The 16894-nt window shown below is 44.7% G+C and overlaps 1 protein-coding gene across 1 annotated transcript; it reads right to left on the bottom strand.

Annotated features, from left to right (window-relative positions):
* LOC135639207 (fructose-bisphosphate aldolase 1, chloroplastic-like) lies at positions 1-16733 on the bottom strand. Its single transcript, XM_065153008.1, has 6 exons — positions 16506-16733; positions 16169-16438; positions 1029-1138; positions 862-952; positions 518-787; positions 1-433 (listed from the first exon to the last, which is right to left on the bottom strand). The coding sequence occupies exons 1-6, from the start codon at positions 16674-16676 to the stop codon at positions 155-157; spliced, it is 1191 nt and encodes a 396-aa protein (XP_065009080.1). The 5' UTR covers positions 16677-16733; the 3' UTR covers positions 1-154.
* Between the last annotated feature and the right edge of the window lie 161 nt (positions 16734-16894).

The raw sequence follows: 16894 nt of genomic DNA on the forward strand, positions 1-16894 counted from the left end.
TACACGTAATGGAAGTCGTTGCCATTATTAATAGCTATAGAGGAGGAAAGCATAAGTCGTCAATGCTTATATAGAGGAAGAAGGCATGATAGAGGGAGAGGGAGTCTATTATTCCTGCATGTGTGTGTGTAGGGAAATGGGAATGGTGCGGAGCTCAGTAGGTATAGCCTTTGACGAACATTCCTTGCTTGGATTCCTCCGACTCGCCTTCGCCGGTGTACTTCCCCAGCTGAGCGAGGGAGTTAGCCTTGGCACGCACCAGCAGAGCCTCCTGTGCTTCCTTCACCTTCTCCGGCCGTCCTCCCCAGGTCTTCAGGCAGGTGTTCTGCAGGGCTCTCGCGTACGAGAACGAGACGTGCCACGGGTTCGGCCCCTGGTTCATGGCGTTCAGGTTCAAGGTCGCCTCCACCTCCGATTGCCCGCCGGACAGGAACTGCCATCCATTACAACCATGAGTTGAGAAGTACTAATACCCTGTTTGCAACCAATCATTGTTCGAACAGGTGATGGGACTTGCCATGATTCCAGGGACGGCGGGAGGAATCCTCCTGTGAAGGAGCTTGAGGGTGTACTCTGCCACCTGCTCCGGTGTGGCCTTCTCCTTGCACTCGGCTCCTGGAGTCACCATGCTGGGCTTGAGGAGGATCCCTTCGAACATCACATTGTTCTCCGCGAGGTAGAAGAAGACCTCACCCCAGACTTTCTGCGCCACCTCGAAGGTCCGCTCGATCCCGTGATCGCCGTCGAGAAGGATTTCAGGCTCCACGATCGGAACGAGACCATTGTCCTGCAGACGATATCAGTTCTCCTACCAAATCTACGTTGCTCCATGAATCACCAATCTATTCACAGAATTCAAACCTGAGAAATAGCAGCATAGCGAGCAAGACCCCAGGCGGCTTCCTTCACCGCAAGGGCAGAGGGACCATCGGGAATGCTCACAACAGTACGCCTGTCATCCGTTTACGTCAAGAATGATTCGTACCTGTTCTTATAACATTGAGAAATATGAGGGACGGAGTTTATACCATTTGGCAAAACGAGCACCTTGCTGGTAGTAAGCCGCAGAGCGAGAAGCGAGCCCATCAAGGCCTTGGCACCATGATTCGTCGTTTGAGCCAGCAAGAGGTACGAGGCCCTGCTCGCAGCAATGGCAAGTCATTAAACCAAACAGTTGGAAGCTGTTTAGATCGTGACATAAAGAGTGCGTCAGTGTATGAACTGATGGATTGCTCCTGCCCGTTAAAATAAAGAGATAAATGAGTTGTAGAAGAAGAAGTTGAATGTTATTGACATATCCTCCGTCTTTATATACAGGTTAGAAGGAGAAGTTTTCTCAACGGGTTAGAGGATTTCCCTCAACAGAGTAGAGAGATTTCCTCAACAGTTAGGGAAATCTCATCTACTTATCATGCCCCCGCAAGATGGTGCTCCTATCAAGGAGGCCAATCTTGGACTGATGTAATGCAAACAGCTTACGAGCTATAGGCTTCGTAAGTGAGTCGGCCAATTGATCAGCTGTATGAACATGAGAAACACGGAGTTGACGGCGGACAACTTGATCACGTACAAAGTGGAAGTCAATAGCAATATGTTTCATGCGAGAGTGGAATACCGGATTAGCGCACAGATAGGTAGCTCCAATATTATCACAATATATTGTAGGAGTGGAATCGATGTTGAGTTCCTGGAGAAGATTCGTGATCCAATTGAGTTCTGCAGTGGTAGCGGCAATGGCACGGTATTCAGCTTCAGTTGTAGACCGGGCGACTGTCTTTTGCTTCTTAGAACTCCAACTGATTGGATGAGCACCAAGGAAGATAATATACCCCGATGTGGATGTTCTATCATCAAGGTTGCCCGCCCAATCAGCATCGGCAAATGCATGAAGACAAAGTGGAGAGTGTTTACGAAAAAAGAGTCCATGATTTAGAGTCCCTTTAAGATATCGTAGAAGTCTCTTGACCGCAGACCAGTGTAGAGTAGATGGTTGCTGCATAAACTGTGATAATTTGTTCACAGCAAATGAGATGTCTGGACGCGTGAGAGCTAAGTATTGTAAAGAGCCAACAACTTGGCGGTATTGAGTGGGTTCCGTAGCAGGACTTCCATCTGATAATTTGAGAGAACCGCTAGTAGAGATGGGGGTTGTAACTGCATTTGCATCCTGCATGTTTGTCTTTAATAACAAATCTTGAATGTACTTGCGTTGTGATAAAAGGAGACCGGAAGATGTGAAGGTAGCTTCGACGCCCAAAAAGTAGCTCAAGGGTCCGAGATCCTTAAGCGAGAATCGAGCTGCCAACTGTTTGACGAACGCTTGGATGCTGGCGGGATTGTTGCCTGTGACAATAATATCATCCACATATACCAGAATATACATTGTGTTTCCATGATGATGTCGCAGAAACAACGAAGTGTCAGATTTGGAGTTAAGAAAGCCGACAGAAGTAAAAAATGAGCTAAGTTGAGTGTACCAAGCTCTCGGAGCCTGACGAAGTCCATAAATGGCTTTCCGAAGTTTGCAAACATGCTGTGGATACTGAGGATGAGTAAAACCGGGGGGTTGTTGCATAAAAACATCTTCAGATAGAGATCCCTGTAGAAAGGCATTATTAACATCCAATTGTCGTAATTGCCAGCCTTTAGTGGTAGCCAGACTCAAGATAAGCCGGATTGTAGTGGGTTTAACAACAGGACTAAACGTCTCAGTGAAATCAACTCCAGGTCGTTGATGGAACCCTTTGGCGACCAGGCGTGCCTTATATCGAGCAACTGAGCCATCTGGGTTCCGCTTAATTCTAAAGACCCACTTACACCCGATGATGTTTTGTGAAGGATGAAAAGGAATTAGATCCCATGTTGAATTATGGAGGAGGGCATTATATTCCTCGCTCATGGCAATACGCCAATGCGGAGATTTTTGGGCTTGAGTGAAGGTGGTGGGTTCAATGTTGGGGGATGAGGAATTCATGACAGCTTGTAGGTTAAGTACTTGACGAGGTTTAAAAATACCATGCTTAGAGCGAGTGGTCATAGGATGATTGGAGATGACAGGATTAGGAGGTAATGTTGGGTGAGGATCAATGGCACAAGCCGGGTCAAGTGGAGACACGTCAGGGGCACTTGGGCGAGAAGGAGGTAAAGAGGATGGTTGTGTTTCGGAACATATTGCCCCATCAATTGGAGAAGAGTGGAGTGGAGTAGGAACAGAGGAAACGGGCAAGTGTTGAACTGGAGTGATATAGTGCAGATCAGGAGGGGAGGAAGTAGACGAAGACATGGGAGGCTCGTCCGATTGATCCGAAGGTATACTCCAGTGAGATAGTGAAGTGGTCCGTATGGCAGGATATGGAAGGGTTTGGAAAGGAAAGTTAGACTCAACAAAGATAACGTGACGTGATACAAAGATTTTGTGAGTGTGGAGATTATAGCAGCGGAAAGCATTATGGTCAAGTGAGTAACCAATAAAGACGCAAGGAGAAGATCGGGATGTTAACTTATGAGAGGCATAGGGACGTAACCAAAGATAACATAAACAACCGAACACGCGGAGTTTACGAAGGTTAGGGGGTTTGTGGAACAGTGTGTCAAAGGGGGACTGGTGTTGTAGAACTGGTGTAGGCATCCGATTAATTAGGTAGACAGCAGTTTGAAAGGCTGCTGTCCAGAAAGTTGAAGGCATGGAAGCCTGATGTAAAAGTGTGAGTCCAGTTTCTACTATATGCCGATGTTTGCGTTCGGCAGAACCAACTAGTTGAGGAGTATGTGGAGGAGACTTGAGGTGTTGAATGCCACAAGCTGAGAGATGAGACGCCAGGGCTTGATATTCACCGCCACCATCAGAGTAGACTGTTTTAATGGTAGACTGAAAATAGTTTTCGACCAACTTCTGGAAAGTGGAAAAAACGCGAGAAACGTCAGATTTATGAGAAAGAGGATATATCCATGTGTACTTGGAGAAGTGATCTACAAAAATAACATAAAATCGAAACTTATCAAAAGATAAGATTGGAGCAGGACCCCAAACATCAGTATATATAATTTCAAAAGGTTTAGAGGAGGAAATTGAAGATGAACCAAAAGGCTGCCGATGACTCTTATTACTAAGACAAGCATCACAATGCATCATAGAATTAGGGGACTTAAAAAGAGGAAGAGAGTGACAAGATAATAATTTCTGCTGAATAAAGGGTGAGGGATGGCCAAGCCGACGATGCCACACATCAACTGGAGCCGCAACAGAAGAATGAACAGTGGGCTGGGTCATTCGAGAGGCTGACGACCATTCATAAATGTTGTCTTTATTCGGGCCTTGGACCAATGATGCCCCCGTGCTCAAATCCTTAACAAGAAATGAATCAGGAAAGAATTCAATGGAAGTATTGTTATGTTTGCAAAATTGAGAAACAGAAATGAGGTTGCGTTTACTATGAGGGGCGCATAAAACATCATCGAGAGTAAATGTATTAGAGTCAGAATTAAGCGTTGTGGAACCAGTATGAGTTATAGAAAGTCCTTTACCATCACCGATGATGATATCTTCATTGCCGCCATAGGGATTGTGAAGAGACAAATTCTGAAGATCAGCGGTGATGTGATGAGAGGCACCAGAGTCGACAATCCAGTTGGACTGGCTAGGTGTCGGAGTAGTTAGGAGATTTGCCTGTGGCCAGTGTGACGGAGTAGGGAGGCGGAGACGAGACCGGCAAACTTTAGCGGAATGGCCGACTTTGTCACACAGTTGGCAAACGACCCGTCGCTGATGGCTCGGTAGGGCAGGACGCCAAGACGGATGATGGCTGGAGTCGCCACTTTGCGAGAAGGGATGACTAGGAGGATAGGAGGGGTGTTGCATGGAACTCACAGAATCAAGAGGCGTAGTAGCCAAACCTTGGGTGATGTTCGGTGAGTACCGAGTGTTCTTCCGTTTAGACTTGTGACTGACTTGAGCTGTGACAGTTGATCCAGGCAGTTTGTCTGCACGCTTCAAAGACATCTCGTAGTCAGTCAACTTATCATAGAGATCTTCAAAAGAGATTGGCGAGTCGCGTGCCCGAATTGCAGCAGCCAATTCTTTGTAGTCGGTGTCGAGACCATTGAGGGTATGAATGACAACCTCTTCATCACATAGGAAATGACCTATCAAGGCCAAGTCATTGATGATAACCTTGATAAGTTGTAAATAATCAGAGATAGTACTTCCCTCTTGTTTTGTCTCCATAAGCTTGGATAGAAGACTGAGCTTGCGAGTACGCGAATGATTTGCCAGGGTGGTTTGCAGTTTAGACCATGCATCGGCAGCTGTCACACATGAAGATATCAAGGGAGCAACGGATCCAGCAACTGAAGCTTGAATGGCTTGGAGAATGAGACGATCTTGACGTAGCCACAGTTTGTGAGCTAGATTGGGTACTGGATTAGGATCACCGGGGATGTTGAGCATGACCGGAGGACAACTGAAAGAACCATCAACGTAACCTAACAAATCATATCCAAATAAAAGATTAGAGAATTGAGCTCGCCAGGACGCATAGTTGCCACCCTTTGATAACTTAAAGGGGATTAGCGTGGCAGCATTGATGGAGATAAGCCCTGTAGAAGAACAAGAAGTGGGAGTCCCTACAGGAACTGAAACATCAGAAGAAGTGAACGAAGACATTTTCCTTCTTTTTTTTTTTTTTTTTTTTTTTTAGAAGAAGGCAGCGAACCTTGTGTGATACTCAGGTCACACAAGGTGGAGAATGAGGGAGGGGGCTGCTGCTATAGATTGCTTGCTGTAGCAGATTGAGCAATCTACAACAGTGCCAAAAGCTGCCGGCAGCTGCTGTGGATTGCTGCTTGCTGCTGCAGATTGTAGGGACTGCAGTTCGCCGGGAGATGGCTGCAAAAACTGCAGCGGTACTCAAGACTGCAGTTTGCTGCTGTGGATTGCTGCTTGCTGCAGCAGATTGTGTTGAATCTCGTATTTTGATGATGAAACTACTTGATATATGTTTATGATTTAATCTGCGTTTTGAGTGACGCAGGATGCTTCGATCAGGATGAGACAATTAAAGCAGGAACATCATGTTGTGCCGGAGGAACATGTCAGAAGATTGGACGTCGGGCCGGTGGATCGGTCGACGTATCGACAGAAGGCTTCGGGTCGTGGACTCGGGCATCGGGCCAAGAAGAGCGGGTATTGTGCCAAGGATATCGGAGTTGCGAAGTCGACTGGCCGATTGGGCAATAGGCTGCAGAAGAGGACGATGCGCCGAAGAATCGGACGAAGCGTCGAGAGACCAATGACATGCCGGACAACTTGGTTAATTGCTTAGAACTAATTGTCTCGATCGAAGTTTTTGTTTTGTTGTGCAGGATTAACTACGATGAAAGTTAGACAAGCAGCAGGTGTTGCGCCGGAGTCAAGATCATGATCACGTTGGGAGTTCTAGAGTTCGACGGAAGTTCGGACGGTCGTCGGAGGTTCAGCGAGAACAGATCCGAGAAGTCCAGAAGCTTGCCAAGCGAAGCTCGTCGGAACTCGCCAAGTGGATCGTCGCAAAGTCCAGGAGTTTGCCGGAAGTCCGCAGAAGCATCACCGAGGGTTCATCGGATGATCGACGGAAGTTCGCCGGAAACTCGCCGGAAGAAGCGATTGACGTACCAAAGCAAAGCTGCAGAAATTGTCTTAGATTTAATCGTAGTTAGCACGGTGATTAAGTTAGAAATGGGAGGTGATCCCATTAGCTTAATCCTGGGGCAATTGGGCCCCTGAAGAACTCAAGTTGGGTCGAATGGTTCAACCCATTCGAACCCAAGTAGCTGTGGGAGGTGCAACCGCCCAGGCAGGGAGGTGCAACCGCCCAGGCTAAGTCTCCCAGCGAGACTGGGCGGTGCAACCGCTCCAGCCAGGAGGTGCAACCGCCCACGGCTCAGTCTCCAAGTGAGACTGGGCGGTGCAACCTCCTCTGTCAAGAGGTAGCACCGCCAGAGCTCAAGTTCCGAGCTCTGCCGAGAGGTGCAACCACCGAGCTCGGTCTTCGAGCTCTGGCAGGGTGATGCAACCTCCTTGGACAGGTGATGCATCGCCTGAGCTCGGTCTTCGAGCTCTGGCAGGAAGGTGCAACCACCCCTGACAGAGAGGTGCATCCGCCTGAGCTCAGTCTTCGAGCTCTGCCAGGCGGTGCAACCTCTCCAGTCAAGAGGTGCAACCGCCTGATCCCGGAATTCCGGGATTTGATGGTTTTGAGCTCGAATTTTGAACTGGGTTGGGGCCTATAAATACCCCACCCATTCAGCACTGAAAAGATACAGACCTACACCGAAATCTTGATCTTTTCTATGATTCTAAGAGCTCAAAAGTGTTGTAAAGCCTTTAAGTCTCCTCCTTCTGTTCTTCAAGTTTTCAGTTGTAAAGTGAGGAGAGAAAGGTCTGTAAAGGTTGTCTCCTGAGCCTGTCAAAAGGAGAGAAATTGTAAAAGGGCAGTTTGGCCTTCGCCTATTGAAGGAAGGCCCCTAGTTGACGTCGGCAACCTCGTCGGTGGAGGAAGCCAAAAGTGGAGTAGGTCAAGGCTGACCGAACCACTCTAAATCTCTGGTTTGCGTTTATTTTTGAGCACTTTATCATTACTGCAAACCTCCTTCATTACAACTGCTCTCTGCGCTTTCACGAACAAGTTCTAAGTGCTGTTCTTCCGAATCTGCATTCAGACGTAAATTCGTATTTTCATACATTACAGTTTCCGTTTACGTTTGATTCTGCAGAACTATTTTCCGTGCCTTTACGAACGAGCTTCTTTGCAGTTTACACTTACATTTTGATCCTATTGATAACTGCAAACTGTCCTCTACAATTTTACGAACGAGTTTTAACATTTAGACGTAAAACTGCATTCAGACGTAAATCGGCTTTCCTCGCTCAATCATCAGTTCTCAGTTCACGTTTACGTCTTGATTTCAACTGCATACTGCCTTCTGCGAGTATACAAACGAGTTTCAAAGTTTAGACGTAAATCTACGTCTAGACGTAAAACTGCGTTTAGACGTAAATCTGCGTTTAGACGTAAATATGAGTTTAAGACGTAAATCTGAGTTTAGACGTAAATCTGTGTTTAGACGTAAATCTGCGTTTAGACGTAAATCTGCGTTTAGACGTAAAACTACGTTTAGACGTAAATCTGCGTTTAGACGTAAACTGCGCTTAGACGTAATCTGCGCTTAGACGCAAACTGCACTTAGATACAAACTGAGAATTTGCTTTTGCATCATAATAGTTTTTGAACGAACGCAGCTTTTGGTTTTTAATCGCTGTAAGATTTCCGCTGCACTAATTCACCCCCCCCCCCTCTTAGTGCTCTCGATCCTAACAATTGGTATCAGAGCAAGGTTAACTCTCTAAAGGATTAAAACCCAAGAGAGATGGCATACGCCGGAAACCAAGAGGGGCATTCGATTACACGTCCACCCATGTTCAGTGGAACCGACTACACTTACTGGAAGACCCAAATGAGGATCTTTCTTATTTCTATGGATTTTGAACTGTGGAACCTTGTTGAAAACGGATTTTCAAAGTCTTCTCTTCCAATGATCGATTGGAATGAGTTGGAAAAGAAGGCTTTCACTCTTAATGCAAAGGCTATGAATGCCTTATTTTGCGCACTTGATAAAAACGAGTTTAATCGTGTTTCAACTTGCGAAACTGCTTTTGATATTTGGCACACACTTGAAGTGACCCACGAGGGCACAAGTAGAGTGAAAGAGTCAAAAATCAATCTGTTGCTGCATTCTTTTGAACTTTTCCGAATGAAACCGAGTGAAACCATTGGCGACATGTTTACCCGTTTCACGGATGTCGTCAACGGTCTAAAAGGACTCGAAAAAAGTTTTTTGGATTTTGAACTCGTTAATAAAATACTAAGATCCCTTCCTAAAAGTTGGGATCCTAAAGTCACTGCCATTCAAGAGGCAAAGGATCTGCGCAACTTCCCTCTTGAAGAACTAATCGGGTCATTAATGACCTACGAAATGACTTGCAAAGCTCATGAAGAGCAAGAAGACATCCTTCCAAAGAACAGGAAGGATATGACACTTAAAACTTCTGAATGCCACTTGAGAGAAAACTCAAGTGATGAGGACTGTGATGATGACTTGGCACTTTTGACAAGAAAGTTTAAGAAATTCTTCAAAAGAAACAAGTTTAAAAACGATGTGAAAAATAAACTTGAACCCAAGAAGGACCAAGTGATCTGCTACGAATGTAAAAAGCCGGGACACTACAAGAATGATTGTCCCCATGTCAAGAAAAGAACAACAAAGAAGAAGGCGCTCCAAGCAACATGGGATGATTCGAGCGCATCTGAGGAAGAGGAGTCCAACACCGAGCAAGTTGCTCATTACGCCTTTATGGCCATCGAAGAGGAGGTAACGGATTTATTAGATGCTGATTTATCTTTCGATGAATTATTAAATGCCTTCCATGATTTATTTGATGAATGCAAAGTTATAAATAGAAAATACAAGTTGCTAAAAAAGGTACATGATAATCTTACTTGTGAGTTTGATAAGTTAAAAGTCAAACATCATGATAGTTTAAATTCATGTATCAAATGTCATGATTTAGAAACCATACAAAAAGAAAACTTGCTACTTAAGGACACCTTGAAGAAATTCGAGGTTGGTAGCAAGTCATTAAACATGATCCTTACAAACAAGGGTCATGCTCCCAAAAGAAGTGGGATTGGATTTGTGAGGAGTCATCACCAAAATCCAACTACCTTCATAAAAGGCTCTATCTTACATGTTCAACACCAAACCAAGTGCAACTTTTGTTGCAAGTTTGGACACAAGACACATTGTTGTCCTTTCAAGAAAATAAGTCCAAACAAATTAATTTGGGTTCCTAAAGGAACCATGATAAACTCTATGCAACATGATAGAAAATGTAGATCTATTTATGAGGCACCCAAAAGCAAATGGGTTCCTAAAGATCATCCCTTCCTATAAAAACATTAAAAGTCTAGGCCGGAGCAAGAAATAATATTCTGCTCCTTGACTCTCAATGGTCGTAAACCAAGAAAGGAACTCGCAACGCTTAAGTAACAAGTGGAAGTTGTGAAATCACAAATACGATACAACCTTATTAGAAACATATGATATCCAAATTCACAAACCCCCCTGATCTTCAAAACCCGTTCATCTACGAATTAATTCTTGTAGAAATTAAATATATCATGATCTTAAAAGGGATACCAAACAAACATACGTATGCACGTTAAAAGATCTATCTTGATCATACAAGAGCTTCTTCCTTAAATAAAAACTCATACGAAATCATGTAACAAACATTAATTGCTCTGAAACTCTCCTCAAAGCAAAGGCTCCCTAAATCAAATCAACTTAGGTGCTCACTGGCTGCAGGCGGTGGCACCTCTCCAGCTGGCGGTGACACCTCCAGCTATCACGGGTTGCCAGAGGTTGCACCGCTCCAGCCAGAGGTGCAACCGCCAGCAGCTCTGCCCTTTAAACCCATACTAGGGCCGGCTAAGGAACCGACCCCAACTCACCCCCATTTCCTCCTCTACTCTTCCAAGTCTCCTCCACTCCCATTTCACTCCTCTAAGCCTTCCAAATACCTCCCATTTCGGAGCAAAACATCAAGAATCCTTCCTTCTCTTGAAGATTTCACAAAGGTACTCTCTAAGAAGCTCTTAAATTCTGTTTTGTTCTTCATTTACTTTAGCTTATCATCATCCCTCTAAACAGCAGTAGTTATGGGATCTAGAAGATCCTCAATGGACAAGGGAAAGAGGAGATTAGTAGAAGAGTTTGATTTCACTCTTTTCGATTCAAAATACCATGCTGAAAAATTTCCCTCTTTCGAACTTAGATGTATTACTAAGGGAAAATACGTAGATCTAAATGAACTAAGAAACTTAGAGACCATCCAATGGTTTGCGAACCTAGATCTACTCCCAATCTTGCAGATTAATGAACCCATCTATCCTAGGCTTATTAGATTATTTTACAATAACATACAAATAGATGATGAAGGAAGAATGTCCACCTATCTTTTGGGACAACACATCTCAATCACTGATAAATTCATTTGTGATATGATAGGCATTCCCATAAAAAGCATAGGACTCTACTTTAGAGGATCATGGGATGATGAAAGTATTGGAACATCCTATGTTGAAGCCTTAGGAACAATCTTTGCCAATCCTAACATAGCAATGGTTCCTAAAAGTTGTGAACATCTATTGCCTTTGAACACTAAGATACTTCATTATATCATGACTAGTATAATTCTTCCTAAACAATACCATCATGATGAAATAAGTCAACTAGAATTAGGAACTATGTACTCTATCTTGAAGGGTCATGACATCTGTCTTGGCTATCTTATTCAACAAAATATGTTAGAATTATCTAAGAAAGATATGATGCTCCCATATGGTGGTATAATCACTAGAATAATAAAAGCTTACGACATTCTAATATCACCAGAAGAAGAAGTAATGAAAGTAGATCGATACAGCATAATAAACAAAAATCTACTTCACTGACTAAGATGCTACTATAGAAACGGTAACTGGGTTAGACTCCCTAGAAGGACAGATTCCCCTCAGCCTGAACCTGAACCTGAACCAGAGCCGGAAACCCCAGTCTTTAGGAGTACCCAATCTCCTCCGATCCTTCCCCTTGAGGAAACACATCCAGCTGAGCAAACTCATACATCCATCGAAGAAATTGGGATTCGTATGGATCGATTCGAACAGAGACAAGAACGGATTGAACAAAGACAAGATCAAATCCTATCTGAGCTGCAGCAAATTCATAGTCAATTTGACTCTTTGTTTAGGCACTTTAATTTTCCACCGCATCAATGAACTTATTAAACACCTGTTGTTGTTGTAAACTTCTTATGATACTCACTTCTGATGAACTGGCTGTGAACATCTATTGTGGTAAAAGTTACTGTTTGTGATACTCACTTCTTATCATTACTGTTTGTAATGTGTCCAAATTAAGAATGTTGTGCTTTGAAACTAAAAGTTCTGAAAATCTTGTGTTCATTCCAAGAAAACTAGGAATGTTGATATGTCCGAACAGATAAATTTGTTAAAAAAAAATTTTTCGGACTATGTTGTATGATCAAATCACTTGATTTCCATGATTATATGTGAAAATCTGCAACAAAATCTTGTCCGAATGCATCTTATTTACATATTTTCTCGTTCACCTTCATGTAAATTGAGTTTCTGAAATAGATTTGATGAAGTGATTCATGTGTATGTATTCCATCTTGCAAAATCTTTACAATGGATTATAACACAAAGGGGAAGAAGTATTTAAAGCAATCTATGTAAAATTCCTCTATAAGCTTGCTATTATTATTTTCTGGTTTCATAGTTATCATGCCTTTTGTCGATGACAAAGGGGGAGAAACATATGAATTGATAAACACTATGTCATAGCTGAACTATGAGAAATATATGAATTGATGCTATGATTGCCAAACTTGTATTATACCATGTGATGAAATGCTATAATTGATAAACACTTGAAATGTTTGCATTATGATATCAAAAGCTTACACCGCAATTTTTCATGTTGATATTTGATATTAGCAAACTTGCATGATGATAAAACTTGACATTATGATTTTCATGCAATGAGTTGAACCAATATCACACACACTTGATTGTAGTACTTCTCCTTTTTGTTGATGACAAAGGGGGAGAAGTATGTTGATGACATGACATGTGATGCATAAGTTTATGCATAAGTTCATGTTGACGTGTTGCAAGTATTCATGATGAATATTGCAATGACTTGAATTCAGTTTGAATTCAATGTTCTATCAATATGGCATATTGATAGGGGGAGTTTATTTACGTGTTGCAAGTATTCATGATGAATATTGCAATGACTTGAATTCAGTTTGAATTCAAGGTTCTATCAATATGGCATATTGATAGGGGGAGTTTATTTAAACTCCGGGAGTTAAGCTTAACTCCGTCATCAAGTGGTTGTCATCATCAAAAAGGGGGAGATTGTTGAATCTCATATTTTGATGATGAAACTACTTGATATATGTTTATGATTTAATCTGCGTTTTGAGTGACGCAGGATGCTTCGATCAGGATGAGACAATTAAAGCAGGAACATCATGTTGTGCCGGAGGAACATGTCAGAAGATTGGACGTCGGGCCGGTGGATCGGTCGACGTATCGACAGAAGGCTTCGGGTCGTGGACTCGGGCATCGGGCCAAGAAGAGCGGGTATTGTGCCAAGGATATCGGAGTTGCGAAGTCGACTGGCCGATTGGGCAATAGGCTGCAGAAGAGGACGATGCGCCGAAGAATCGGACGAAGCGTCGAGAGACCAATGACATGCCGGACAACTTGGTTAATTGCTTAGAACTAATTGTCTCGATCGAAGTTTTTGTTTTGTTGTGCAGGATTAACTACGATGAAAGTTAGACAAGCAGCAGGTGTTGCGCCGGAGTCAAGATCATGATCACGTTGGGAGTTCTAGAGTTCGACGGAAGTTCGGACGGTCGTCGGAGGTTCAGCGAGAACAGATCCGAGAAGTCCAGAAGCTTGCCAAGCGAAGCTCATCGGAACTCGCCAAGTGGATCGTCGCAAAGTCCAGGAGTTTGCCGGAAGTCCGCAGAAGCATCACCGAGGGTTCATCGGATGATCGACGGAAGTTCGCCGGAAACTCGCCGGAAGAAGCGATTGACGTACCAAAGCAAAGCTGCAGAAATTGTCTTAGATTTAATCGTAGTTAGCACGGTGATTAAGTTAGAAATGGGAGGTGATCCCATTAGCTTAATCCTGGGGCAATTGGGCCCCTGAAGAACTCAAGTTGGGTCGAATGGTTCAACCCATTCGAACCCAAGTAGCTGTGGGAGGTGCAACCGCCCAGGCAGGGAGGTGCAACCGCCCAGGCTAAGTCTCCCAGCGAGACTGGGCGGTGCAACCGCTCCAGCCAGGAGGTGCAACCGCCCACGGCTCAGTCTCCAAGTGAGACTGGGCGGTGCAACCTCCTCTGTCAAGAGGTAGCACCGCCAGAGCTCAAGTTCCGAGCTCTGCCGAGAGGTGCAACCACCGAGCTCGGTCTTCGAGCTCTGGCAGGGTGATGCAACCTCCTTGGACAGGTGATGCATCGCCTGAGCTCGGTCTTCGAGCTCTGGCAGGAAGGTGCAACCACCCCTGACAGAGAGGTGCATCCGCCTGAGCTCAGTCTTCGAGCTCTGCCAGGCGGTGCAACCTCTCCAGTCAAGAGGTGCAACCGCCTGATCCCGGAATTCCGGGATTTGATGGTTTTGAGCTCGAATTTTGAACTGGGTTGGGGCCTATAAATACCCCACCCATTCAGCACTGAAAAGATACAGACCTACACCGAAATCTTGATCTTTTCTGTGATTCTAAGAGCTCAAAAGTGTTGTAAAGCCTTTAAGTCTCCTCCTTCTGTTCTTCAAGTTTTCAGTTGTAAAGTGAGGAGAGAAAGGTCTGTAAAGGTTGTCTCCTGAGCCTGTCAAAAGGAGAGAAATTGTAAAAGGGCAGTTTGGCCTTCGCCTATTGAAGGAAAACCCCTAGTTGACGTCGGCAACCTCGTCGGTGGAGGAAGCCAAAAGTGGAGTAGGTCAAGGCTGACCGAACCACTCTAAATCTCTGGTTTGCGTTTATTTTCGAGCACTTTATCATTACTGCAAACCTCCTTCATTACAACTGCTCTCTGCGCTTTCACGAACAAGTTCTAAGTGCTGTTCTTCCGAATCTGCATTCAGACGTAAATTCGTATTTTCATACATTACAGTTTCCGTTTACGTTTGATTCTGCAGAACTGTTTTCCGTGCCTTTACGAACGAGCTTCTTTGCAGTTTACACTTACATTTTGATCCTATTGATAACTGCAAACTGTCCTCTACAATTTTACGAACGAGTTTTAACATTTAGACGTAAAACTGCATTCAGACGTAAATCGGCTTTCCTCGCTCAATCATCAGTTCTCAGTTCACGTTTACGTCTTGATTTCAACTGCATACTGCCTTCTGCGAGTATACAAACGAGTTTCAAAGTTTAGACGTAAATCTGCGTCTAGACGTAAAACTGCGTTTAGACGTAAATCTGCGTTTAGACGTAAATCTGAGTTTAAGACGTAAATCTGAGTTTAGACGTAAATCTGTGTTTAGACGTAAATCTACGTTTAGACGTAAATCTGCGTTTAGACGTAAATCTGCGTTTAGACGTAAAACTGCGTTTAGACGTAAATCTGCGTTTAGACGTAAACTGCGCTTAGACGCAAAACTGCGCTTAGACGCAATCTGCGCTTAGACGCAAACTGCACTTAGATACAAACTGAGAATTTGCTTTTGCATCATAATAGTTTTTGAACGAACGCAGCTTTTGGTTTTTAATCGCTGTAAGATTTCCGCTGCACTAATTCACCCCCCCCCTCTTAGTGCTCTCGATCCTAACAGATTGTAGAGGCTGCAGTTCGCCGGAAGATGGCTGCGAAAACTACAGCGGTACTCAAGACTGCGGTTCGCCGGAAAATGACCGCAAAAATCTGCAGCAGTACTCAAGGAAACTGCAGTGAGAGAAATCTGTAGCAATTAGGTGTATAGAGAAAAGCGGCAATGAAAGTTGCTGCGATAGAGGAAGGAAGATGCAGCGGTTGCGGCTGCTGCTGGCCGGGAAGTGGCTGCGACAGCGAAGGAGGAAGACGCGAGAAAGACACCGTTGTTCGCCGTTCATTGCTATTGAGGAGAGAATGTTTTCCTCCTTGCGTGACGGCGACGGAGAGTGTCTGCTGTAGGCAGCAAATAGGAGAGGGAGCAAGGCCGGCGAAGAAAAGCAAGACCGGTTAGCACTGGCTCTGAATCCGTGTCTTGGTGCTTCTTCAATGACTCCGCTTGAGGCAGCGTGCTACTGTGGCCGCTTGGCTAACACATGGCGATGCTGCTATCGCCAAGAGGAGCTGGCTCTGATACCATGTTAAAATAAAGAGATAAATGAGTTGTAGAAGAAGAAGTTGAATGTTATTGACATATCCTCCGTCTTTATATACATGTTAGAAGGAGAAGTTTCCTCAACGGGTTAGAGGATTTCCCTCATAGTAGAGAGATTTCCTCTAACAGTTAGGGAAATCTCATCTACTTATCACTGCCCACCTTGTCAACCTTGATTCCAGGAACGATGTTCTGAGTGAGGAGAACGTCTACCATCTTCCTGCCATCCGTTGTGGACTGGTAAAGCGTCTCCTCGAAGAGGATAGCACCGGAGACGTAGTTGCCTAGGCCCGGGGCAGTAACGAGCAGGGTGCGGTAGGCTTGCCTGTTCGCCTCGGTGTTCTCCAGCCCGATCGAAGCCAGCCTCTTCCCACACGTCGCGTTCGACTCATCCATGGCCAGGATGCCACGCCCGGGAGAGGCTATGGTTTTCTGCAGGCGATTCCGTTCAGCGTCTCTACCAGTAGCAGGCAAAGGTTATGGTCAACATTGTTCGTACCGCTGTCTTGACGAGCTCATCCGCGTAGGAGCTGGCGGCGCGGACTGCTAGCGAGGTTGCAGGGTGAGAGCGGGCGGCGACGGATGCGGAAGGGTGGCGAAGAGCAGCGCCCTTCACCCACTCGGACTTCTCGATGATCGGGGAGGACTTGAGGAGGGAGGCCGATGCCATGGAAGTACAGAGAGACTCTCTCTTTGTGCAGTGAAAACTCGGGGCATAGTCGCAGTTTGGGCTGCTCTTACTTGATTTATACTCGGGAGGGTGTGGCAAGAGATGGGTAATCTGAGGCTGAAATGTAGTGGCCAATGCAATGTCGCCATGGAGGCTGAGACGAACGTGTGGGTCTCGTTCTTTCACCAAGTTCTAAAAATCTAAACCAGAAATGGCCG

This window comes from Musa acuminata, chromosome BXJ3-5 (assembly GCF_036884655.1).
Source record: "Musa acuminata AAA Group cultivar baxijiao chromosome BXJ3-5, Cavendish_Baxijiao_AAA, whole genome shotgun sequence".
NCBI lineage: Eukaryota > Viridiplantae > Streptophyta > Magnoliopsida > Zingiberales > Musaceae > Musa > Musa acuminata.

Excerpts from the sequence above, each read along its gene's own strand:
- LOC135639207 (XM_065153008.1), bottom strand. The coding sequence starts at position 16,676 with ATGGCATCGGCCTCCCTCCTCAAGTCCTCCCCGATCATCGAGAAGTCC. Across the intron at positions 1,139-16,168 it reads CTGGAATCAAGGTTGACAAG|GGCCTCGTACCTCTTGCTGG; the intron begins GTGGGCAGTGAT and ends TGCTGCGAGCAG. Across the intron at positions 788-861 it reads GCTATGCTGCTATTTCTCAG|GACAATGGTCTCGTTCCGAT; the intron begins GTTTGAATTCTG and ends TATCGTCTGCAG.